At 45.8% G+C, this 24,725-nt stretch overlaps 1 protein-coding gene across 1 annotated transcript in view; it reads left to right on the top strand.

The window, feature by feature from the left end:
* The window catches only part of LOC124011137 (ephrin-B1-like), a 209,548-nt gene that overhangs the window by 85,246 nt on the left and 99,577 nt on the right, over positions 1-24,725 (top strand). Inside the window, exon 2 of the mRNA XM_046324199.1 lies at positions 3,075-3,352. Within this exon, the coding sequence (XP_046180155.1) occupies positions 3,075-3,352 (278 nt within the window). The remainder of the gene's footprint in view (positions 1-3,074; positions 3,353-24,725) is intronic.

Raw genomic sequence — 24,725 nt, 5'->3', positions numbered from 1 at the left:
GAGGACATTTCTCCAAAAATGACGATCTTTGTCCCCATGTGCAGTTGCAAACCGTAGTCTGGCTTTTTTATGGCAGTTTTGGAGGAGTGGTTTCTTCCTTACTAAGCTGCCTTTCAGGTTATAGGACGATATAGGACTTGTTTTACTGTGCATATAGATACTTTTGTACCTGTTTCCTCCAGCATCTTCACAAGGTCCTTTGCTGTTGTTTGATTTGCACTTTTCACACCACAGTACGTTCATCTCTAGGAGACAGAAGGCGTCTCCTTCCTAAGCGGTAGGACGGTTGCGTGGTCCCATGGTGTTTATACTTGCTTACTATTGTTTGTACAGATGAACGTGGTACCTTCAGGTGTTTGGAAATTGCTCCCAAGGATGAACCAGACTTGTGGAGGTCTCAAATTTATTTCTGAGGTCTTGGCTGATTTCGTTCGATTTTTCATGATGTCAAGCAAAGAGGCACTGAGTTTGAAGGTAGGCCTTGAAATACATCCACAGGCACACCTTCAATTGACTCAAATTATGGCAATCAGAAGCCTATCAGAAATTCTAATGCCATGACATTATATTCTGGAATTTTCCAAGCTGTTTAAAGGCACAGTCAACTTAGGGTATGTAAACTTCTGACCCACTGGAATTGTGATACAGTGAATTAATCTGTCTGTAAACAATTTTGGGAAAAATGACTTGTGTCATGCACAAAGTAGATGTCCTAACTGACTTGCTAAAAATATAGTTTGTTAACAAGAAATTTGTGGAGTGGTTGAAAAATTTGTTTTAATGACTTCAACCTAAGTGTATGTAAACTTCCGACTTCAACTGTAGGTAGGGGTGAAGTGACTGCATACAGTGCCTTGCGAAAGTATTCGGCCCCCTTGAACTTTGCGACCTTTTGCCACATTTCAGGCTTCAAACATAAAGATATAAAACTGTATTTTTTGTGAAGAATCAACAAGTGGGACACAATCATGAAGTGGAATGACATTTATTGGATATTTCATGTCCGATATGTCTCTATCAGTTTTGCACATCGAGAGACTGAAATGTTTTCCCATTCCTCCTTGCAAAACAGCTCGAGCTCAGTGAGGTTGGATGGAGAGCATTTGTGAACAGCAGTTTTCAGTTCTTTCCACAGATCCTCGATTGGATTCAGGTCTGGACTTTGACTTGGCCATTCTAACACCTGGATATGTTTATTTTTGAACCATTCCATTGTAGATGTTGCTTCATGCTTTGGATCATTGTCTTGTTGGAAGACAAATCTCCGTCCCAGTCTCAGGTCTTTTGCAGACTCCATCAGGTTTTCTTCCAGAATGGTCCTGTATTTGGCTCCATCCATCTTCCCATCAATTTTAACCATCTTCCCTATTTTTTTCTGTGATGAATGAGCCACTGGCAGATATTGAGGCCTGTTCCAGAGGATGCAATGTGTATTTTGAAGAAAAGCAGGCCCAAACCATGATGCTGCCACCACCATGTTTGACAGTGGGGATGGTGTGTTCAGGGTGATGAGCCGTGTTGCTTTTACACCAAACATAACGTTTTGCATTGTTGCCAAAAAGTTCCATTTTGGTTTCATCTGACCAGAGCACCTTCTTCCACATGTTTGGTGTGTCTCCCAGCGGGCTTGTGGCAAACTTTAAACAACACTTTTTATGGATATCTTTAAGAAATGGCTTTCTTCTTGCCACTCTTCCATAAAGGCCAGATTTGTGCAATATACGACTGATTGTTGTCCTATGGACAGAGTCTCCCACCTCAGCTGTAGATCTCTGCAGTTCATCCAGAGTGATCATGGGCCTCTTGGCTGCATCTGTGATCAATCTTCTCCTTGTATGACCTGAAAGTTTAGAGGGACGGCCAGGTCTTGGTAGATTTGCAGTGGACTGATACTCCTTCCATTTCAATATTATCGCTTGCACAGTGCTCCTTGGGATGTTTAAAGCTTGGGAAATCTTTTTGTATCCAAATCCGGCTTTAAACTTCTTCACAACAGTATCTCGGAACTGCCTGGTGTGTTCCTTGTTCTTCACGATGCTCTCTGCGCTTTTAACGGATCTCTGAGACTATCACAGTGCAGGTGCATTTATACGGAGACTTGATTACACACAGGTGGATTGTATTTATCATCATTATTCATTTAGGTCAACATTGGATCATTCAGAGATCCTCACTGAACTTCTGGACAGTGTTTGCTGCACTGAAAGTAAAGGGGCTGAATAATTTTGCACGCCCAATTTTTCAGTTTTTGATTTGTTAAAAAAAGTTTGAAATAATCCAATAAATGTCGTTCCACTTCATGATTGTGTCCCATTTGTTGTTGATTCTTCACAAAAAAATACAGTTTTATATCTTCATGTTTGAAGCCTGAAATGTGGCAAAAGGTCGCAAAGTTCAAGGGGGCCGAATACTTTCGCAAGGCACTGTAGATAATAAACAGCGAGTAGCAAAACAAATGGAGGGGGGGGGGGGTCAATGTAAATAGTCCGGTGGCCATGTGATTAATTGTTTAGCAGTTTTTTGGCTTGAGGTGGAAGCTGTTAATGATCCTTTTGGTCTTCGACTTGATGCTCCAATATCGCTTGCTGTGCGGTAGCAGAGGAAAAAGTCTATGACTTGGGTGACTGGAGTCTTTGACAATTTTTTTGGGCTTTCCTCTGACACCACCTATTATATAGGTCCTGGATGGCAAGAAGCTTGGCCCCAAGGATTTACTTGGCCGTACTCACTGCCCTCTGTAGCACCTTACGGTCAGATGCCGAGCAGTGACCTTACCAGGCGGTGATGCAACCGGTAAGGATGCTCTCCATGGTGCAGCTGTAGAACTTTTTGAAGATCCTGGGACCCATGCCAAATCTTTTCAGTCTCCTGAGGGGGAAAGGTGTTGCCGTGCCCTCTTCATGACTGTCTTGGTGTGTTTGGACCATGATAGTTTGTTGGTGATGTGGACACCAAGGAACTTGAAACTCTCGACCCGCTCGACTACAGCCCCATCGATGTTAATGGGGGCCTGTTCAGGTAGAGGGGTGATCGTCTACCAAGATATCTTATTAACACTATTCTCCTCCCCTCAGGTTCCTGTCAGGTAGAGGGGTGGTCATCTACCCAGATATCGGGGACAAGCTGGACATTATCTGCCCCAAGGCTGAGCCAGGACGAGACTATGAGTTCTATAAGCTGTACCTGGTCAGGAGAGAGCAGGCGGAGGGGTGCAGCACGGTCATGGACCCCAACGTACTGGTCAACTGTAACAAGCCAGAGAAGGACATCAAGTTCACCATCAAGTTCCAGGAGTTTAGTCCCAACTATATGGGCCTGGAGTTTAAGAAGAACATGAATTACTACATCACATGTGAGTACTGAATCAATCTTAATAAAGTTGAGCCAAGAGTAGGAGAAAAACTCGACCTCTTTTTCCTTTACCCCAATCTTTGGCTATGTACAAACTCAGTGAGCATAACCTTGCTATTGAGAGCATAGCCTTGCTATTGAGAGAGGCCACCGTAGGCAGAGCTGGCACTCAAGAGAAAGGCTACAGTATGTGCACACTGCCCACAAAATGAGGTGGAAACTGAGCTGCACTTCCTAACCTCCTGCCAAATGTATGACCATATTAGAGACACACATTTCCCTCAGATTACGCAGACCCACAAAGAATTCTAAAACAAACCCAATTTTGATTAACTCCCATATCTACTGGATGTAATACAACAGTGTGTCATCACAGCAGCAAGATGTGTGACCTGTTACCAAAAGAAAATGGCAACCAGTGAAGAACAAACACCATTGTAAATACAACCCACATTTATGTTTATTTAATTTCCCTTTTGTACTTTAACCATTTGCACATCGTTACAACACTGTATGTAGACATAATATGACATTTTAAATGTCTTTATTATTTTGTAACTTCTGTGAGTGTGATGTTTACTGTTACTTTTTGTTTATTTCACTTTTGTTTATTATCTATTTCACTTGCTTTCGCAATGTTAGCATATGATTTCCCATGCCAATAAAGCCCTGAAATTTAAATGTAAAAATTAAGTTCAGCTTGAAGCACTCCCCCCTCCTCCCTCTCTCAGTGGGGGAGAGAGAGTTCAGCCTGTGCTCTCCCCCTCCTCCCTCTCTCAGTGGGGGAGAGAGAGTTCAGCCTGTAGCCCTCCTCCCTCTCTCAGTGGGGGAGAGAGAGTTCAACCTGTTGCCCTCCTCCCTCTCTCAGTGGGGGAGAGAGAGTTCAGCCTGTAGCCCTCCCCTCCTCCCTCTCTCAGTGGGGGAGAGAGAGTTCAGCCTGTAGCCCTCCCCTCCTCCCTCTCTCAGTGGGGGAGAGAGAGTTCAGCCTGTTGCCCTCCCCCTCCTCCCTCTCTCAGTGGGGGAGAGAGAGTTCAGCCTGTAGCCCTCCCCTCCTCCCTCTCTCAGTGGGGGAGAGAGAGTTCAGCCTGTAGCCCTCCCCTCCTCCCTCTCTCAGTGGGGGAGAGAGAGTTCAGCCTGTAGCCCTCCTCCCTCTCTCAGTGGGGGAGAGAGAGTCCAGCCTGTTGCCCTCCCCCTCCTCCCTCTCTCAGTGGGGGGGAGAGAGTTCAGCCTGTAGCCCTCCCCCTCCTCCCTCTCTCAGTGGGGGACAGAGAGTTCAGCCTGTAGCCCTCCCCTCCTCCCTCTCTCAGTGGGGGAGAGAGAGTTCAGCCTGTAGCCCTCCCCTCCTCCCTCTCTCAGTGGGGAGAGAGAGAGTTCAGCCTGTAGCCCTCCCCTCCTCCCTCTCTCAGTGGGGGGGAGAGAGTTCAGCCTGTAGCCCTCCCCCTCCTCCCTCTCTCAGTGGGGGAGAGAGAGTTCAGCCTGTAGCCCTCCCCTCCTCCCTCTCTCAGTGGGGGAGAGAGAGAGTTCAGCCTGTAGCCCTCCCCTCCTCCCTCTCTCAGTGGGGGAGAGAGAGTTCAGCCTGTAGCCCTCCCCTCCTCCCTCTCTCAGTGGGGGAGAGAGAGTTCAGCCTGTAGCCCTCCCCCTCCTCCCTCTCTCAGTGGGGGAGAGAGAGTTCAGCCTGTAGCCCTCCCCTCCTCCCTCTCTCAGTGGGGGGAGAGAGAGTTCAGCCTGTAGCCCTCCCCTCCTCCCTCTCTCAGTGGGGGAGAGAGAGTTCAGCCTGTAGCCCTCCCCTCCTCCCTCTCTCAGTGGGGGAGAGAGAGTTCAGCCTGTAGCCCTCCCCTCCTCCCTCTCTCAGTGGGGGAGAGAGAGTTCAGCCTGTAGCCCTCCCCTCCTCCCTCTCTCAGTGGGGGAGAGAGAGTTCAGCCTGTAGCCCTCCCCTCCTCCCTCTCTCAGTGGGGGAGAGAGAGTTCAGCCTTTAGCCCTCCCCTCCTCCCTCTCTCAGTGGGGGAGAGAGTTCAGCCTGTAGCCCTCCCCTCCTCCCTCTCTCAGTGGGGGAGAGAGTTCAGCCTGTAGCTCTCCTCCAACTGCCAACACCAGAGTCCGAAGAAATACATTCTAATAACAAGTATGTCACATAAGCATATTATGCAGATAAGACATCTTAATTATCTATGTTACCCAACTAATTCTGATTCATCCACCACACTCTTTATCCCTCCATCTCTTTATCCCTCCATCTCTTTATCCCTCCATCTCTTTATCCCTCCATCTCTTTATCCCTCCATCTCTTTATCCCGCCATCTCTTTATCCCTCCATCTCTTCATCCCTCCATCTCTTTATCCCTCCATCTCTTTATCCCTCCATCTCTTTATCCCTCCATCTCTTTATCCCTCCATCCCTCCATCTCTTTATCCCTCCATCCCTCCATCTCTTTATCCCTCCATCCCTCCATCTCTTTATCCCTCCATCCCTCCATCTCTTTATCCCTCCATCCCTCCATCTCTTTATCCCTCCATGCCTCCATGTCTTTATCCCTCCATCCCTCCATCTCTTTATCCCTCCATCCCTCCATCTCTTTATCCCTCCATCTCTTTATCCCTCCATCTCTTTATCCCTCCATCTCTTTATCCCTCCATCCCTCCATCTCTTTATCCCTCCATCTCTTTATCCCTCCATCTCTTTATCCCTCCATCTCTTTATCCCTCCATCCCTCCATCTCTTTATCCCTCCATCCCTCCATCTCTTTATCCCTCCATCCCTCCATCTCTTTATCCCTCCATCCCTCCATCTCTTTATCCCTCCATCTCTTTATCCCTCCATCTCTTTATCCCTCCATCTCTTTATCCCTCCATCCCTCCATCTCTTTATCCCTCCATCTCTTTATCCCTCCATGCCTCCATCTCTTTATCCCTCCATCCCTCCATCTCTTTATCCCTCCATCCCTCCATCTCTTTATCCCTCCATCTCTTTATCCCTCCATCCCTCCATCTCTTTATCCCTCCATCTCTTTATCCCTCCATCTCTTTATCCCTCCATCCCTCCATCTCTTTATCCCTCCATCTCTTTATCCCTCCATGCCTCCATCTCTTTATCCCTCCATCCCTTTCTCCCTCCATCCCTCCATCTCTTTATCCCTCCATCCCTCCCTCTCTTTATCCCTCCATCTCTTTATCCCTCCATCCCTTTCTCCCTCCATCCCTCCATCTCTTTATCCCTCCATCTCTTTATCCCTCCATCTCTTTATCCCTCCATCTCTTTATCCCTCCATCCCTCCATCTCTTTATCCCTCCATCCCTCCATCTCTTTATCCCTCCATCTCTTTATCCCTCCATCTCTTAATCCCTCCATCTCTTTATCCCTCCATCCCTCCATCTCTTTATCCCCCCATCCCTTTATCCCTCCATCCCTCCATCTCTTTATCCCTCCATCCCTTTCTCCTTCCATCCCTCCATCTCTTTATCCCTCCATCCCTCCATCTCTTTATCCCTCCATCTCTTTATCCCTCCATCTCTTTATCCCTCCATCCCTTTCTCCCTCCATCCCTCCATCCCTTTCTCCCTCCATCCCTTTATCCCTCCATCCCTCCATCCCTTTCTCCCTCCATCTCTTTATCCCTCCATCTCTTTATCCCTCCATCCCTCCATCTCTTTATCCCTCCATCCCTTTATCCCTCCATCCCTCCATCTCTTTATCCCTCCATCCCTTTCTCCCTCCATCCCTCCATCTCTTTATCCCTCCATCCCTCCATCTCTTTATCCCTCCATCCCTCCATCTCTTTATCCCTCCATCTCTTTATCCCTCCATCTCTTTATCCCTCCATCCCTTTCTCCCTCCATCTCTTTATCCCTCCATCCCTCCATCTCTTTATCCCTCCATCTCTCCATCTCTTTATCCCTCCATCTCTTTATCCCTCCATCTCTTTATCCCTCCATCCCTTTCTCCCTCCATCCCTCCATCCCTTTCTCCCTCCATCCCTCCATCTCTTTATCCCTCCATCCCTCCATCTCTTTATCCCTCCATCCCTCCATCTCTTTATCCCTCCATCCCTCCATCTCTTTATCCCTCCATCTCTTTATCCCTCCATCTCTTTATCCCTCCATCCCTCCATCTCTTTATCCCTCCATCCCTTTATCCCTCCATCCCTCCATCTCTTTATCCCTCCATCCCTTTCTCCCTCCATCCCTCCATCTCTTTATCCCTCCATCCCTCCATCTCTTTATCCCTCCATCCCTCCATCTCTTTATCCCTCCATCTCTTTATCCCTCCATCTCTTTATCCCCCCATCTCTTTATCCCTCCATCTCTTAATTCCTCCATCCCTCCATCTCTTTATCCCTCCATCTCTTTATCCCTCCATCTCTTTATCCCTCCATCTCTTTATCCCTCCATCTCTTTATCCCTCTATCCCTCCATCCTCCATCTCTTTATCCTTCCATCCCTTTATCCCTCATCCCTCCATCTCTTTATCCCTCCATCTCTTTATCCCTCTATCCCTCCATCCCTTTATCCCTCATCCCTCCATCTCTTTATCCCTCCATCTCTTTATCCCTCCATCTCTTTATCCCTCCATATCTTTATCCCTCCATCCCTTTATCCCTCCAACCCTCCATCCCTTTATCCCTCCATCTCTTTATCCCTCCATCCCTCCATCTCTTTATCCCTCCGTCTCTTTATCCCTCCATCCCTTTATCCCTCCATCCCTCCATCTCTTTATCCCTCCATCTCTTTATCCCTCCATCTCTTTATCCCTCCGTCTCTTTATCCCTCCATCTCTTTATCCCTCCATCCTTCCATCTCTTTATCCCTCCATCCCTTTTTCCCTCCATCCCTGTATCCCTCCATCTCTTTATCCCTCCATCTCTTTATCCCTCCATCCCTTTATCCCTCCATCTCTTTATCCCTCCATCCCTTTATCCCTCCATCCGTCCATCTCTTTATCCCTCCATCCCTCCATCCCTTTATCCCTCCATCTCTTTATCCCTCCATCTCTTTATCCCTCCATCTCTTTATCCCTCCATCTCTTTATCCCTCCATCTCTTTATCCCTCCATCCCTTTATCCCTCCATCCCTCCATCTCTTTATCCCTCCATCTCTTTATCCCTCTATCCCTCCGTCCCTTTATCCCTCCATCCCTCCATCTCTTTATCCCTCCATCCCTCCATCTCTTTATCCCTCCATCTCTTTATCCCTCCATCTATTTATTCCTCCTTCCCTCCATCTCTTTATGCCTCCATCTCTTTATCCCTCCATCCCTCCATCTCTTTATCCCTCCATCTCTTTATCCCTCCATCCCTCCATCTCTTTATCCCTCCATCCCTCCATCTCTTTATCCCTTTATCCCTCCAACCCTCCATTCCTTTATCCCTCCATCCTTCCATCTCTTTATCCCTCCATCTCTTTATTCCTCCATCCCTCCATCCCTCCATCTCTTTATCCCTCCATCCCTCCATCTCTTTATCCCTCCATGTCTTTATCCCTCCATCCCTCCATCTCTTTATCCCTCCATCCCTCCATCCCTTTTATCCCTCCATCTCTTTATCCCTCCATCTCTTTATCCCTCCATCTCTTTATTCCTCCATCTCTTTGTCCCTCTATCTCTTTATCCCTCCATCCCTGCCCTCTATCCCTCCATCCACACCTCTGCATTGCTTGCTGTTTGGGGTTTTAGGCTGGGTTTCTGTACAACACTTTGTGACATCTGCTGATGTAAGAAGGGCTTTATAAATACATTGGATTGATTGACTGACTGACTGACTGATGTATTGATTTATTGATTGACTGATTGATTAGAGAGAGGGAGATAAAAGGTCAAGGTTAAATTCCCCAGTGAAGGAACATCAGATCAGCACTGCCCTAGATAGGAGCTACCACGTACATGGTCGCATATGCATACACACACATACATACATACACACCCCTGTGTGTCCATGTCAACAACACTCTGCTTGTGTTTACTAGTGGTGTATGGTGTTTAGTAGTGGTGTGTGGTGTTTACTAGTAGTGTGTGGTGTTTACTAGTGGTGTTTACTTGTGGTGTATGGTGTTTAGTAGTGGTGTGTGGTGTTTAGTAGTGGTGTGTGGTGTTTACTAGTAGTGTGTGGTGTTTACTAGTGGTGTATGGGGTTTACTATTGGTGTATGGTGTTTACTATCGGTGTATGGTGTTTACTATTGGTGTATGGTGTTTACTATTGGTGTATGGTGTTTACTATTGGTGTATGGTGTTTACTATTGGTGTATGCTGTTTACTAGTGGTGTATGGTGTTTACTAGTGGTGTATGGTGTTTACTAGTGGTGTATGGTGTTTACTAGTGGTGTATGGTGTTTACTATTGGTGTATGGTGTTTACTAGTGGTGTATGGTGTTTACTATTGGTGTATGGGCTGTATGCCGTGCCCTCAGCTGTGACTGTAGAGAGAGAGCTGGGCTGGTTGTCTCTCCTAGTCATTGTCATGATATCTCATTCTGAAAGGATGAGCCGTGCAGTGGGCGTGTGTGTGTTTGTGCAGCACAGGGTTATTGAGGTTGGTTATTGTACTGGTTTTATTATTACTGAGAGGGGGAGAGAGAGAGAGAGAGAAGGAGAGAGAGGGGGGGGAGAGAGAGAGGGTAAGAGAGAGAGAGGGGGGGAGAGGGTAAGAGAGAGAGGGAGGCCACTTTCATTATCATATTCACGGTCAGAGAATGGTAACCATTGGTTACGATAGAACCCTCTCTGAGATGAATCTCATATTCATGTATTCATCTAAATTAATCTTGTCCCTGCATCGCATCTCTTAACACACACTGATCCCCTTGACAAACACACACACGGACACACAAACACAAACACTTATCCTGTCTCAGCTGTGATGCACTCAAATCAAATCAAATTGTATTAGTCACATGCACCGAATACAACAGGTGTAGACCTTACAGTGAAATGCTTACTTACGAGCCCCTAACCGATAAGAATAAGAGGTAAAAGTAATGAAAGAGCAGCAGTAAAAAAATAACAATATATACAGGGGGGTGCCAGTATAGAGTCAATGTGCAGGGGCACCGGTTCGTTGAGGTAGTATGTACATGTAGGTAGAGTTAATTAAAGTGATTATGCATAGATGACAACAGAGAGTGGCAGTGGTGTGGAAATGGGGGGGGGGGGGGCAATGCAAATAGTCTGGGTAGCCATTTGATTAGGTGTTCTGGAGTCTTATGGCTTGGGGGTAGAAGCTGTTTAGAAGCCTCTTGGACCTAAACATGGCTCCGGTACCGCTTGCCGTGCGGTAGCAGAGAGAACAGTCCATGACCAGGGTGGCTGGAGTCTTTGACAATTCTTAGGGCCTTCCTCTGACACCGGCTGGTAAAGAGGTCTTGGATGGCAGGAAGCTTGTCCCCAGTGATGTACTGGGCCGTTCGCACTACCCTCTGTAGTGCCTTGTGGTCGAAGGCCGAGCAGTTGCCATACCTGGCAGTGATGGAACCAGTCAGGATGCTCTCGATGGTGCAGCTGTAGAACCTTGCACCATTGGACCGTTGGCCAGGTCGCAGTTGTAAATGATAACTTGTTCTCAACTAGCTTACCTGGTTAAATAAAGGGGAAATTAATAAATACATAAAACAAATTTAGTTTGCTGGTGATGTGGACACCAAGGAACTAGAAGCTCTCAGCCTGCACGATGAGAATGGGAGCGTGCTCGGTCCTCTTTCTCCTGTAGTCCACAATCATCTCCTTTGTCTTGATCACGTTGAGTGAGAGGTTGTTGTCCTGGCACCGCATGGCCAGGTCTCTGACCTCCTCCTTATAGGCTGTCTCGTTGTTGTCGGTTATCAGGCCTACCACTGTTGTGTCATTTGCAAACTTAATGATGGTGTTGGAGTCGTGCCTGTGTGAACAGGGAGTACAAGTGGGAGTACAAGAGGGGGCTGGGCAAGCACCCGTGAGTGGCCCCCGTGTTGAGGATCAGCATAGAAGATGTTTTGTTACCTACCCTCATCACATGGGGGGTGGCCCGTCAGGAAGTCAAGGATCCAGTTGCAGAGGGAGGTGTTTAGTCCCAGGGTTCTTGGCTTGTTGATGAGCTTTGAGGGCACTACGTTGTTGAACGCTGAGCTGTAGTCAATTAATAGCATTCTCACATATTTTTATTTATTTTATTTCACCATTATTTAACCAGGTAGGCTAGTTGCGAACAAGTTCTCATTTACAATTGCGACCTGGCCAAGATAAAGCAAAGCAGTTCGACACATACAACAACAGAGTTACACATGGAATAAACAACCATACAGTCAATAATACAGTAGAAAAAGTCTATATACAGTGAGTGCAAATGAGGTAGGGTAAGGGAGGTAAGGCAATAAATAGGCCATAGTGGCGAAGTAATTACAATATAGCAATTAAACACTGGGAGTGATAGATGTGCAGAAGATGAGTGTGCTGGTAGAGATACTGGGATGCAAAGGAGCAAAATAAATAACAGTATGGGGGAGGAGGTAGTTGGATGGGCTATTTACAGATGGGCTATGTAGCTGTGCAGTGATCTGTGAGCTGCTATGACAGCTGATGCTTAAAGCTAGTGAGGGAGATGAGTCTCCAGCTTCAGTGATTTTTGAAGATCGTTCCAGTCGTTGGCAGCAGATAACTGGAAGGAAAGGCGGCCAAAGGGAGAATTGGCTTTGGGGGTGACCAGTGAGATATACCGGCTGGAGCGCGTGCTACGGGTGGGTGCTGCTATGGTGACCAGTGAGTTGAGATAAGGCGGGGCTTTACCTAGCAGAGATTTGTGGGTTTGGCGACGAGTATGAAGCGAGGGCCAGCCAACGAGAGCGTACAGGTTGCAGTGGTGGGTAGTATATGGGGCTTTGGTGACAAAACTGATGGCACTGTGATAGACTGCATCCAATTTGTTGAGTAGACTTGGAGGATATTTCGTAAATGACATCGCCGAAATCGAGGATCGGTAGGATGGTTATTTTTACGAGGGTATGTTTAGCAGCATGAGTGAAGAATGCTTTGTTGTGAAATAGGAAGCCGAATCTAGATTTACATTTGGATTGGAGATTCTTAATGTGAGTCTGGATGGAGAGTTTACATTCTAACCAGACACCTAGGTATTTGTAGTTGTCCACATATTCTAAGTAAGAACCATCCAAAGTAGTGATGCTGGACGGGCGGGTGGGCAGGTGCGGGCAGCGATCAGTAGAAGAGCATGCATTTAGTTTTACTTGCATTTAAGAGCAGTTGGAGGCCACGGAAGGAGAGTTGTATGGCATTGAAGCTCGTCTGGAGGTTAGGTAACACAGTGTCCAAAGAAGGGCCAGAGGTATACAGAATGGTGTCGTCTGCGTAGAGGTGGATCAGAGAATCACCAGCAGCAAGAGCGACATCATTGATGTATACAGAGAAGAGAGTCGGCCCGAGAATTTAACCATGCGGCACCCCCATAGAGACTGCCAGAGGTCCAGACAACAGGCCTTCTGATTTGATACACTGAACTATATCAGAGAAGTAGTTGATAAACCAGGCGAGGCAATAATTTGAGAAACCAAGGCTGTTGAGTCTGCCGATAACAATGTGGTGATTGACAGAGTCGAAAGCCTTGGCCAGGTCGATGAATATGGCTGCACAGTAATGTCTCTAATCGATGGCAGTTATGATATTGTTTAGGACCTTGAGTGCGGCTGAGGTGTACCCATGACCAGCTCTGAAACCAGATTGCATAGCCGAGAAAGTACGGTGGGATTTGGAAATGGTCGGTAATCTGTTTAACTTGGCTTTCGAAGACCTTAGAAAGACAGGGTAGGATAGATATAGGTCTGTAGCAGTTTGGGTCTAGAATGTCTCCCCCTGTGAAGAGGGGGATGACCGGGGCAGCTTTCCAATCTTTGGGAATCTCAGACGATACAAAAGAGACAGCAAAAGGGGTTGCAAAAATTTCTGCAGATCATTTTAGAAAGTGAGGGTCCAGATTTTCTAGCCCAGTTGATTTGTAGCTAGATTTGGGTGAAGGTGAAATGGAGGAGGCTTGGGCAAGTTGCTGTGGGGGGTGCAGGGCTGTTGACCGGGGTAGTGGTAGCCAGGTGGAAAGCATGGCCAGATGTAGAAAAATGCTTATTGAAAATCTCAATTATCATGGATTTATCGGTGGTGACAGTGTTTCCTAGCCTCAGTGTAGTAGGCAGCTGGGAGGAGGTGCTCTTATTCTCCATAGATTTTACAGTGCCCCAGAATTCTTTTGAGTATGTGCTACAGGATGCAAATTTCTGCTTGAAAAATCTAGCCTTAACTTTCCTAACTGCTTGTGTATATTGGTTCCTATCTTCCCTGAAAAGTTGAATATCACGGGGGCTATTTGATGCTAATGCAGAACGCCACCGGATGTTTTTGTGCTGGTCAAGGGCAGTCAGGTCTGGAGAGAACCAAGGGCTGTATCTGTTTTTGAATGGGGCATGCTTATTTAAGATGATGAGGAAGGCACTTTTAAAGAATAACGAGACATCCACTGCTGACGGGATGAGGTCAATATCCTTCCAGGATACCCGGGCCAGGTCGATTAGAAAGGCCTGCTCGCTGGAGTGTTTTAGGGAGCATTATTTGACAGTGATGAGGGGTGGTTGTTTGACCGCAGACCAATTACAGATGCAGGCAGTGAGGCAGTGATTGCTGAGATCTTGGTTGAAAACAGCAGAGGTGTATTTAGAGTAGAGGTCGACCGATTATGATTTTCCAACGCCGATACCGATTATTGCAGGCCCCCAAAAAAGCCGATACCGATTAATCGGCCAATTTTATTCATTTATTTATTTGTAATAATCACAATTGCAACAATACTGAATGAACACTTATTTTAACTCCATATATTAATAATGAAACATGTTAAATTTGGTTTAAATAATGCAAAAACAAAGTGTTGGAGAAGAAAGTAAAAGTGCAATATGTGCTATGTAAGAAAGCTAACGTTTCAGTTCCTTGCTCAGAACATGAGAACATATGAAAGCTGGTGGTTCCTTTTAACATGAGTCTTCAATATTCCCAGGTAAGAAGTTTTAGGTTGTAGTTATTATAGGAAATATAGGACTATTTCCCCCTATACCATTTGTATTTCATTAACCTTTGACTATTGGATGTTCTTATAGGCACTTTAGTATTGCCAGTGTAACAGTATAGCTTCCGTCCCTCTCCTCGCTCCTCCCTGGGCTCGAACCAGCAACACAACGACAACAGCCACCATCAAAGCAGCGTTACCCATGCAGAGCAAGGGGAACAACTACTAGAAGGCTCAGAGCGAGTGACGTTTGAAACTCTATTAGTGCGCGCTAACTAGCTAGCCATTTCACTTCCTTTACACCAGCCTCATCTCAGGAGTTGATAGGCTTGAAGTCATAAACAGTGCAATGCTTGACGCACAACGAAGATCTGCTGGCAAAATGCACGAAAGTGCTGTTTGAATGAATGTTTACTTGCCTGCTTCTGCCTACCACCGCTCAGTCAGATATTTAGATACTTGTATGCTCAGTCAGATTATATGCAACGCAGGACATGCTAGATAATATCTAGTAATATCAACAACAATGTGTAGTTAGCTAGTGATTATGATTGATTGTTTTTTATAAGATACATTTAATGTTAGCTAGCAACTTACCTTGGCTTACTGCATTCGCGTGACATGCAGTCTCCTTGTGGGGTGCAACGAGAGAGAGTCAGGTCGTTATTGCGTTGGACGAGTTAACTGTAAGGTTGCAAGGTTGTATCCCCCGAGCTGACAAGGTGAAAATTTGTCATTCTGCCCCTGAACGAGGCAGTTAACCAACCGTTCCTAGGCTGTCATTGAAAATAAGAATGTGTTCTTAACTGACTTGCCTAGTTAAATAAAAAATAAAAAACATTGGCGCTCAAAAATACTTGAAATCGGCCCGATTTAATCCGATTAATCGGTCGACCTCTAATTTTGAGGGCAAGTTGGTTAGGATGATATCTATGAGGGTGCCTGTGTTTATGGATTTGGGGTTGTACTCGGTGAGTTCATTGATAATTTGTGAGACTGAGGGCATCAAGCTTAGATTGTAGGATGGCCGGGGTGTCAATCATGTCCCAGTTTAGGTCACCTAGCAGCACGAGCTCTGAAGATGGGGGGGACTCAATTCACATATGGTGTCCAGGGCACCGCTGGGGGCAGAGGATGGTCTATAGCAAGTGGCAATGGTGAGAGAATTTTTTCTGGAAAGGTGGATTTTTAAAAGTAGAAGCTCTAATTGTTTGGGTACAGACCTAGATAGTAAGACAGAACTCTGCAGGCTATCTCTGCAGTAGATTGCAACTCCGCCCCCTTTGGCAGTTCTTGTCGGAAAATGTTATAGTTAGGGATGGAAATTTCAGGGGTTTTGGTTGTCTTCCTAAGCCAGGATTCAGACACAGTTAGGACATCCAGGTTGGCAGAGTGTGTTAAAGCAGTGAATAAAACAAACTTAGAGAGTAGGCTTCTAACGTTAACATGCATGAAACCAAGGCTTTTACGGTTACAGAAGTCAACAAATGAGAGCACCTGGGGAATAGGAGTGGATCTAGGCACTGCAGGGCCTGGATGAACCTCTTTATCACCAGAGGAACAGAGGAGGAGGAGGATGAGGGTACGGCTAAAAGGCTATAAGAACTGGTCATTCAGGAACAGAGAGTAAACGGAGCAGGTTTCTGGGCGCAATAGAATAGATTCAAGGTGTAATGTACAGACAAAGGTATGGTAGGATGTGAGTACATTGGAGTAGGCATTGAGTAATGATGAGAGAGATATTGTTTCTAGAGACGTTTAAACCAGTTGACGTCACCGCATGTGTGGGAGGTGGAACTAAATGGTTGGTTAAGGCATATTGAGCAGGGCTAGAGGCTCTACAGTGAAATATAACAATAATCACTAACCAGAACAGTAATGGACAAGGCATATTGACATTAGGGAGAGGCATTGCGTAGCCCTTTGATCATAAGGGTCCAGTGAGTGTTTGGGCTGGCTGGAGACACGGCGATTCAGACAGCTAGCAGGCCGGGGCTAGCAAGGTAGCAGAAGGGCCTTAGAGGGACGTTGCACCGGAGGAAAGTCTGACTTAACCTCCTCGTGCGGTGACGGATTAGTAGGGTTCCGAGTAGCAGAGGGGTCAAAGTCCAATTGCCAAAATAGGTATAGTGGCCAAAGAAATAGGCCGATTGATCTATTCAGCTAACAGTCCAATATAGCGGGCCGCGGCTCGCATGCTAGCAGATGGGCATTCAGGGGACATCACGGCGGGCCTGTTGGAAAAAAAAACTCTGGCAGAATACGTCGGTAGTCCAGTCGTGATGGATGAGCAGGGCTTCGTTGAGTCAAAGGGGCCCAGGCCAATTGGCAAAATAGGTATAGTGGCCCGAGAAATTGGCCGATGGGCCTATTAGCTAACAGTCCGATACGCTCTAGACAGCTAGCGGGCCGTGGCTAGCAGGTTAGCAGATGGGCATTCAGGGGACGTCGCGACTGTTAGAGGAATTTAACTCCTATATGTTCATTAACCAATTCAGTTGTAACAAAGCAAAACACTTTGTCCGTTTCTAAGAATTTGTAAGGTTCTTATTTGCATAAAATAGGCAAAGATCAGTCTCAAAATTAATCAATAGCATTTATTCCCGAGAGCTCTGGTCATAATACCATGTACATTGGTTTATATACCCCACATTTTGTCATTAATGTCCCTCCTCCTCTCAGATACAATGGCAATATAGTTCACAAGCCTTCTCACATTATCTTCCATCTGTTAAACAATCTACTACAAGCCCAAGGTCTCTCCCCTCCCTGGGTAGAGACAGAATGTCCTGTAAGGAACACAGTATTCCAGCCAGTCGATAGCTCCATTCATTTCTAACAAGGAACAGAATGTCCTTGTTCTAATTCTTCACTAAAACTACACACCTTATATTCAGTCTTAGAATTACAAAAGATTCATACATTCACACAGTAACAGAGTAGTATTCTGTTTAGTTATAATTCTAAGCTAAATGTATACGTCATTTTGTCATTATTCATAAAAATCCCATAACAGCGATGTAGGAGCCAGTTGAGTACACCGTCGAGCAGATTACTTCAGTATTCCAGTCATGAAGGATCGGCGGAGTTCCGTGCCCAGTACCGGCAGTGGAAGGGGTCAAGGTATTGTAGCCCAGGAGTGGCTGATGGGCCTCTTCAGCTAGTCAGGAGAGGGCTAGCGCCAGGCTAATTGGTGCTTGCTTCGGGACAGTGACGTTAGCCAGGAGTAGTCACTTGGATTGCAGCTAGCTAGCTGAGATGATTCAGGTGAAAAGGTTTAGAGCTTGCGGTAGGAATCTGGGGATATGGAGAGAAAATAGGTCCGGTATGCTCTGGTTTGAATCGCATTGTACAAACTGGCGAGAGCTTTCCGAGCTAACGTTTAGCTGATGACCGCTAGCAGTGGTTAGCTGACCACTAGCTAGTAGCTAATGAGCTGGCTAGCTTCTGTTGGGGGATTCCGGTTCTGAGGTAAATAAAAGTACTTTAGAAAACACAGATCCACACCTCATTGGGTGAGGCGGGTTGCAGGAGAGTATTTTGGAGTTGAGGTTTAGAAAAATATTTGTAAAAAGATATGCGAAGAAAAAGCCCTGCGGCCTTGTGAATGTTGACCTGTCTAAAGGTCTTACGGTACAGCTTGTCTACCATGACTTCTGGTTGGGGTATGTACGTACGGTCAATGTGGGGACGACGTCATTGATGTACTTATGTACTCAATGCCATCGGAGGAATCCCGGAACATATTACAGTCTGTGCTAACAAAACAGTCCTGTAGCTTAGCATCTGCTTCATCTGACCACTTTTTTTATTGATCTAGTCACTGGTGCTTCCTGCTTTAATTTTTGGTTGTAAGCAGGAATCAGGAGGATGGAATTATGGTCAGATTTTCCAAATGGAGGGCGAGGGAGAGCTTTGTGTGCATCTCTGTGTGAGGAGTATAAGTGGTCCAGAGTTATTTTCCCTCTGGTTGCACATGCTGATAGAAGTTTGGTAAAACTGATTTAAGTTTCCCTGCATTAAAGTCCCCAGCTACTTGGAGCGCCGCCTCTGGGTGAGGGTTTTCCTGTTTGGCGGAGTACAGCTCATTTGTCACGCCCTGACCTTAGAGAGACATTTTATTTCTCTATTTGGTGAGGGCAGGGTGTGATTTGGGTGGACATTCTATGTTTTCTATTTATTTGTTTCTGGCCAAGTGTGATTCCCAATCAGATGCAGCTGTCTATCGTTGTCTCTGATTGGGAATCATACTTAGGCAGCCTTTTTCCCACCTAATGTTGTGGGTAATTATTTATTTTCTGTTTAGTGTCTGTGCCTGACGGAACTGTTCGCTTTCGCTTTAGGGTTTGTTATTTTTGTTTGAGTGTTTCTTGTAAATAAATATCATGAACACTTTCCACGCCGCGCTTTGGTCCACTCTTCTTTCCGCCGACGACGAGCGTTACATTATTCAATGCTATCTTAGTGCCAGCCTCTGACTGTGGTGGTATGTAAACTATCTCGGTAGGTAGTGTGGTGTGCACACTTCCTTAGATAACGTGCACCAGCTGTTGTTTATAAAAATACATAGACGGCCAGTCCTGAGTCCACAGTCCTGAGTCCACAGTCCTGAGTCCACAGTCCTGAGTCCACAGTCCTGAGACGGTAGTGGCAACATTATGTACAAAAGTAGTAAACAAATAAGTTACAAACGCAGATAAATGATCATTCTGTTGGGGAGACGTAAAACGTCTGCCTTCTGCTCCGGCGCCACTCTAGGTTATTAAAGTATCCTGCTGTGTACTACTCTCTTTCCAACCCCCTTTCCTTCCATCCTCTTCCCTCTATCCTCTACTCTCTTTCCAACCCCCTTTCCTTCCATCCTCTTCCCTCTATCCTCTACTCTCTTTCCAACTCCCTTTCCTTCCATCCTCTTCCCTCTATCCTCTATTCTCTTTCCAACCCCCTTTCCTTCCATCCTCTTCCCTATATCCTCTACTCTATTTCCAACCCCCTTTCCTTCCATCCTCTTCCCTATATCCTCTACTCTCTTTCCAACCCCCTTTCCTTCCATCCTCTTCCCTCTATCCTCTACTCTCTTTCCAACTCCCTTTCCTTCCATCCTCTTCCCTCTATTCTCTTTCCAACCCCCTTTCCTTCCATCCTCTTCCCTCTCTCTTCTGCATTCTATCTTCCCTATATCCTCTACTCTCTTTCCAACCCCCTTTCCTTCCATCCTCTTCCCTCTCTCTTCTGTAATTCTATCTTCCCTATATCCTCTACTCTCTTTCCAACCCCCTTTCCTTCCATCCTCTTCCCTCTCGCTTCTGTAATTATATCTTCCCTATATCCTCTACTCTCTTTCCAACCCCCTTTCCTTCCATCCTCTTCCCTCTCTCTTCTGTAATTCTATCTTCCCTATATCCTCTACTCTCTTTCCAACCCCCTTTCCTTCCATCCTCTTCCTTCTATCCTCTACTCTCTTTCCAACCCCCTTTCCTTCCATCCTCTTCCCTATATCCTCTACTCTCTTTCCAACCCCCTTTCCTTCCATCCTCTTCCCTCTAGCCTCTATTCTCTTTCCAACCCCCTTTCCTTCCATCCTCTTCCCTATATCCTCTACTCTATTTCCAACCCCTTTCCTTCCATCCTCTTCCCTATATCCTCTACTCTCTTTCCAACCCCCTTTCCTTCCATCCTCTTCCCTCTATCCTCTACTCTCTTTCCAACTCCCTTTCCTTCCATCCTCTTCCCTCTATCCTCTATTCTCTTTCCAACCCCCTTTCCTTCCATCCTCTTCCCTCTCTCTTCTGTATTCTATCTTCCCTATATCCTCTACTCTCTTTCCAACCCCCTTTCCTTCCATCCTCTTCCCTCTCTCTTCTGTAATTCTATCTTCCCTATATCCTCTACTCTCTTTCCAACCCCCTTTCCTTCCATCCTCTTCCCTCTCTCTTCTGTAATTATATCATCCCTATATCCTCTACTCTCTTTCCAACCCCCTTTCCTTCCATCCTCTTCCCTCTCTCTTCTGTAATTCTATCTTCCCTATATCCTCTACTCTCTTTCCAACCCCCTTTCCTTCCATCCTCTTCCCTCTATCCTCTACTCTCTTTCCAACCCCCTTTCCTTCCATCCTCTTCCCTCTCTCTTCTGTATTCTATCTTCCCTATATCCTCTACTCTCTTTCCAACCCCCTTTCCTTCCATTCTCTTTCCTCGATCTTCTACTCTCTTTCCAACCCCCTTTCCTTCCATTCTCTTCCCTCGATCTTCTACTCTCTTTCCAACCCCCTTTCCTTCCATTCTCTTCCCTCGATCTTCTACTCTCTTTCCAACCCCCTTTCCTTCCATCCTCTTCCCTCTATCCTCTATTCTCTTTCCAACCCCGTTTCCTTCCATCCTCTTCCCTCTCTCTTCTGTATCTTCCCTCTATCCTGTCCATACATTCTCTTCCTTTTATACCCCTATCTCTCCTTCCCCCTTCTCTCCCCCATCCTCCTCTCCCTCCTTTCTCCTCTCTCTCACACTATGAGTGCAATGGTGGAATGAGTTTGTGTGTTCTCCCTTCTCCCCTCTCTTTCAATTCAATTTCAATTCAATTTAAGGGCTTTATTGGCATGGGAAACATTTGTTAATATTGCTAAAGCAAGTGAAGCCGATAGTAAACAAAACTGAAATGAACAATACAAATTAACAGTAAACATTATACTCAATATACAAAATAATAAAGACATTTCAAATGTCATATTATGTCTACATACAGTGTTGTAACGATGTCCAAATAGTGAAAGTACAAAAGGGAAAATAAATAAACGTAAATATTGTATTTACAATGGTGTTTGTTCTTCACTGGTTGCCCTTTTCTTGTGGCAACAGGTCACACATCTTGCTGCTGTGATGGCACACTGTGGTATTTCACCCAGTAGATATGGGAGTTTATCAAAATTGGGTTTGTTTTTGAATTCTTTGTGGATCTGTGTAATCTGAGGGAAATATGTGTCTCTAATATGGTCATACATTTGGCAGGAGGTTAGGAAGTGCAGCTCAGTTTCCACCTCATTTTGTGGGCAGTGTGCACATAGCATGTCTTCTCCCGAGAGCCAGGCCTGCCTACGGCAGCCTTTTTCAATAGCAAGGCTATGCACACTGAGTCTGTACATAGTCAAAGCTTTCCTTAAGTTTGGGTCAGCCCTGGACCAGCTTGCTTAGGGGACTCTTCTCCAGGTTAATCTCTCTGTAAGTGATGGCTTTGTTATGGAAGGTTTGTGAATTGCTTCCTATTAAGTGGTTGTAGAATTTAGCGTCTCTTTTCTGGATTTTGATAATTAGCAGGTATCGGCCTAATTATGCTCTGCATGCATAATTTGGTGTTTTACGTTGTACACGAAGGATATTTTTGCAGAATTCTGCATACAGTCTCAATTTGGTGTTTGTCCCACTTTGTGAATTCTTGGTTGGTGAGCGGACCCCAGACCTCACAACCATAAAGGGCAATGGGTTCTATAACTGATTCAAGTATTTTTAGCCAGATCCTAATTGGTATGTTGAATTTTATGTTCCTTTTGATGGAATAGAATGCCCTTCTTGCCTTGTCTCAGATCGTTCACAGCTTTCTGGAAGTTACCTGTGGTGCTGATGTTTAGGCCGAGGTATGTATAGTTTTTAGTGTGCTCTAGGGCAACAGTGTCTAGATGGAATTTGTTTTCTTTTTTGGAACACACTTATTTTTGTCTTACTGAGATTTACTGTCAGGGCCCAGGTCTGACAGATTCTGTGCAGAAGATCTAGGTGCTGCTGTAGGCCCTCCTTGGTTGGGGACAGAAGCACCAGATCATCAGCAAACAGTAGACATTTTACTTCAGATTCTTGTAGGGTGAGGCCAGGTGCTGCAGACTTTTCTTGTGCCCGCGCCAATTCGTTGATATATATGTTGAAGAGAATGGGGCTTAAGCTGCATCCCTGACTCACCCCACGGCCCTGTGGAAAGAAATCTGTGTTTTTTGCCAATTTTTGCCAATGGATTTTATAGTGTTGTATGTTTTCCTCCAACACCAATTTTCATCAATTTGTATAGCAGACCTTCATGCCAAATTGAGTCAAAAGCTTTTTTGAAATCAACAAATCAAAGACTTTGCCTTTGTTTTGGTTTGTTTGTTTGTCAATTAGGGTGTGCAGGGTGAATACGTGGTCTGTCGTATGGTAATTTGTTAAAAAGCCAATTTGACATTTGCTCAGTACATTGTTTTCACTGAGGAAATGAACTACTCTGCTGTTAATGATAATGCAGAGGATTTTCCCAAGGTTGCCTCCATCCTCCTGTTTCTCACACTATGAGTGCAGTGGGGGAATGAATTTTATGTCTCTCTCTCTCTCTCTCTCTATCTCTCTCTATCTCTCTCTCTCTCTCTCTCTCTCTCTCTCTCTCTCTCTCTCTCTCTCTCTCTCTCTCTCTCTCTCCCCATTTCTCTGACTCTCTCTACTCTCTCCCTCTCTCTCTCTCTCTCTCTCTCTCTCTCTCTCTCTCTCTCTCTCTCTCTCTCGCTTTGTGTGTGTGTGTGTGCAGTATCTCTGTATGGAAGTCAACAGTGTTAATTTAGATCTCCCCCCAGTCTAGGGCTGTGTTCAGTAAACACACATGCGCGGGTGTGCACACAGAGTGAAAGAGCTAGAGAGAGCACAAGTGAGAGCACAAGTGAGAGAGAGAGAAATTGAGAAAGGGACAGAGAGAACGAGAAAGAGAGGGAAACAAGAGACAGGGTAAGAGAGAGGGAGGGAAAGAGAGAGAAAGATTAGAGGGAAAGAGAAACACGAGAAAGAGAAAGAGAGAGAGAGGGAAAGAGAGAGGGGGGGAAAGGGAAGGAAAGAGAATGAAAGACGAGGGAAAGAGATTGAGGGAAACACGAGAGAGGGAAGAAGAACATGAGATAGAGAGAGGGAAACAGGAGAGCGGGAAGGAAACACAAGATAGAGAGAGGGAAACGAGAGAGGGAAACGAGAGAGGGAAACGAGAGAGAGAGAGAGAGAGAGAGAGAGAGAGAGAGAGAGAGAGAGAGAGAGAGAGAGAGAGAGAGAGAGAGAGAGAGAGAGAGAGAGAGAGAGAGAGAGAGAGAGAGAGAGAGAGAGAGAGAGAGAGAGAGAGAGAGAGAGAGAGAGAGAGAGAGAGAGAGAGAGAGAGAGAGAGAGAGAGAGAGAGAGAGAGGGAAACACGAGATAGAGAGAGGGAAACACGAGATAGAGAGAGGGAAACACGAGAAGAGAGTGGGAAACACGAGAAAGAGAGTGGGAAACACGAGAGAGGGAAGGAAACACGAGAGAGAGAGAGGGAAACACGAGAGAGAGAGAGGGAAACACGAGAGAGAGAGAGGGAAACACGAGAGAGAGAGAGGGAAACACGAGAGAGGGAAGGAAACATGAGAGAGGGAAGGAAACACGAGAGAGAGAGAGAGAGGGAAACAAGATAGAGAGAGAGAAACACGAGAGAGGGAAGGAAACACGAGAAAGAGAGAGGGAAACACGAGATAGAGAGAGGGAAACACGAGAGAGGGAAGGAAACACGAGATAGAGAGAGGGAAACACGAGAGAGGGAAGGAAACACGAGATAGAGAGAGAGAAACACGAGAGAGGGAAGGAAACACGAGATAGAGAGAGGAAAAGCAAATGAGATAGAGAGGGGTGGAAATAGAGAACCACAGCATGATAGTTTAGTTGAGCTGATGAGTGGTTGATGAAACTGTGACCACTGGTGTGAACATTTCTGTGGGGTTTAGCGGACAGTTTGTTGATTAAATCTGAGAAGAACGAAGTGAAGAAACATGTTGCTGTGAGGGAGTTGGCTGTGGTTGACTGGCCAACACATAACTAAAACCTTGTAAATAAATATATAACTATAGAAATACTGTTATGATAACCAGAGTCAAAACCGCTTTCTGTGAATTCACTGTGTTTTCTGTCACCGGCGCCTCCATGAGACTGAATGTATTTTCAGTGGGCTCAGCAGTATGTAGTCAGGCTGGATGCTGCTGGGGTATTGTATGATGGATGATCCAGGACAGAATGGTAGTGTATGTTTCCTCATGATTCACATTGAATCTGACTGCTGTATGGGCTACCTGCTACCTTAGATACTTAGTCCGTGGGCCAACGGACTACACATCCTCTTTCTATTAGCGGCCATCACTCTGTTTTTCTCCCGCATAGCCTATAGACATTTTGCAAAACATGGGAACTCATTAAGTGTTTGATCACATTTGCATTGATGTCAGAGGGATTAGAGGGACAATGGAGTGCTGAGTACCAGGCAGTTCGCAAGTTTGGTAGGCTACTAATGACCATCCGCAGCATCAGAGCTTGGAGAATGTCGAAATGTGTTGACC

Source organism: Oncorhynchus gorbuscha, linkage group LG23 (genome assembly GCF_021184085.1).
Source record: "Oncorhynchus gorbuscha isolate QuinsamMale2020 ecotype Even-year linkage group LG23, OgorEven_v1.0, whole genome shotgun sequence".
Lineage (NCBI taxonomy): Eukaryota > Metazoa > Chordata > Actinopteri > Salmoniformes > Salmonidae > Oncorhynchus > Oncorhynchus gorbuscha.
This window is presented reverse-complemented; position numbering and strand designations above follow the sequence as displayed.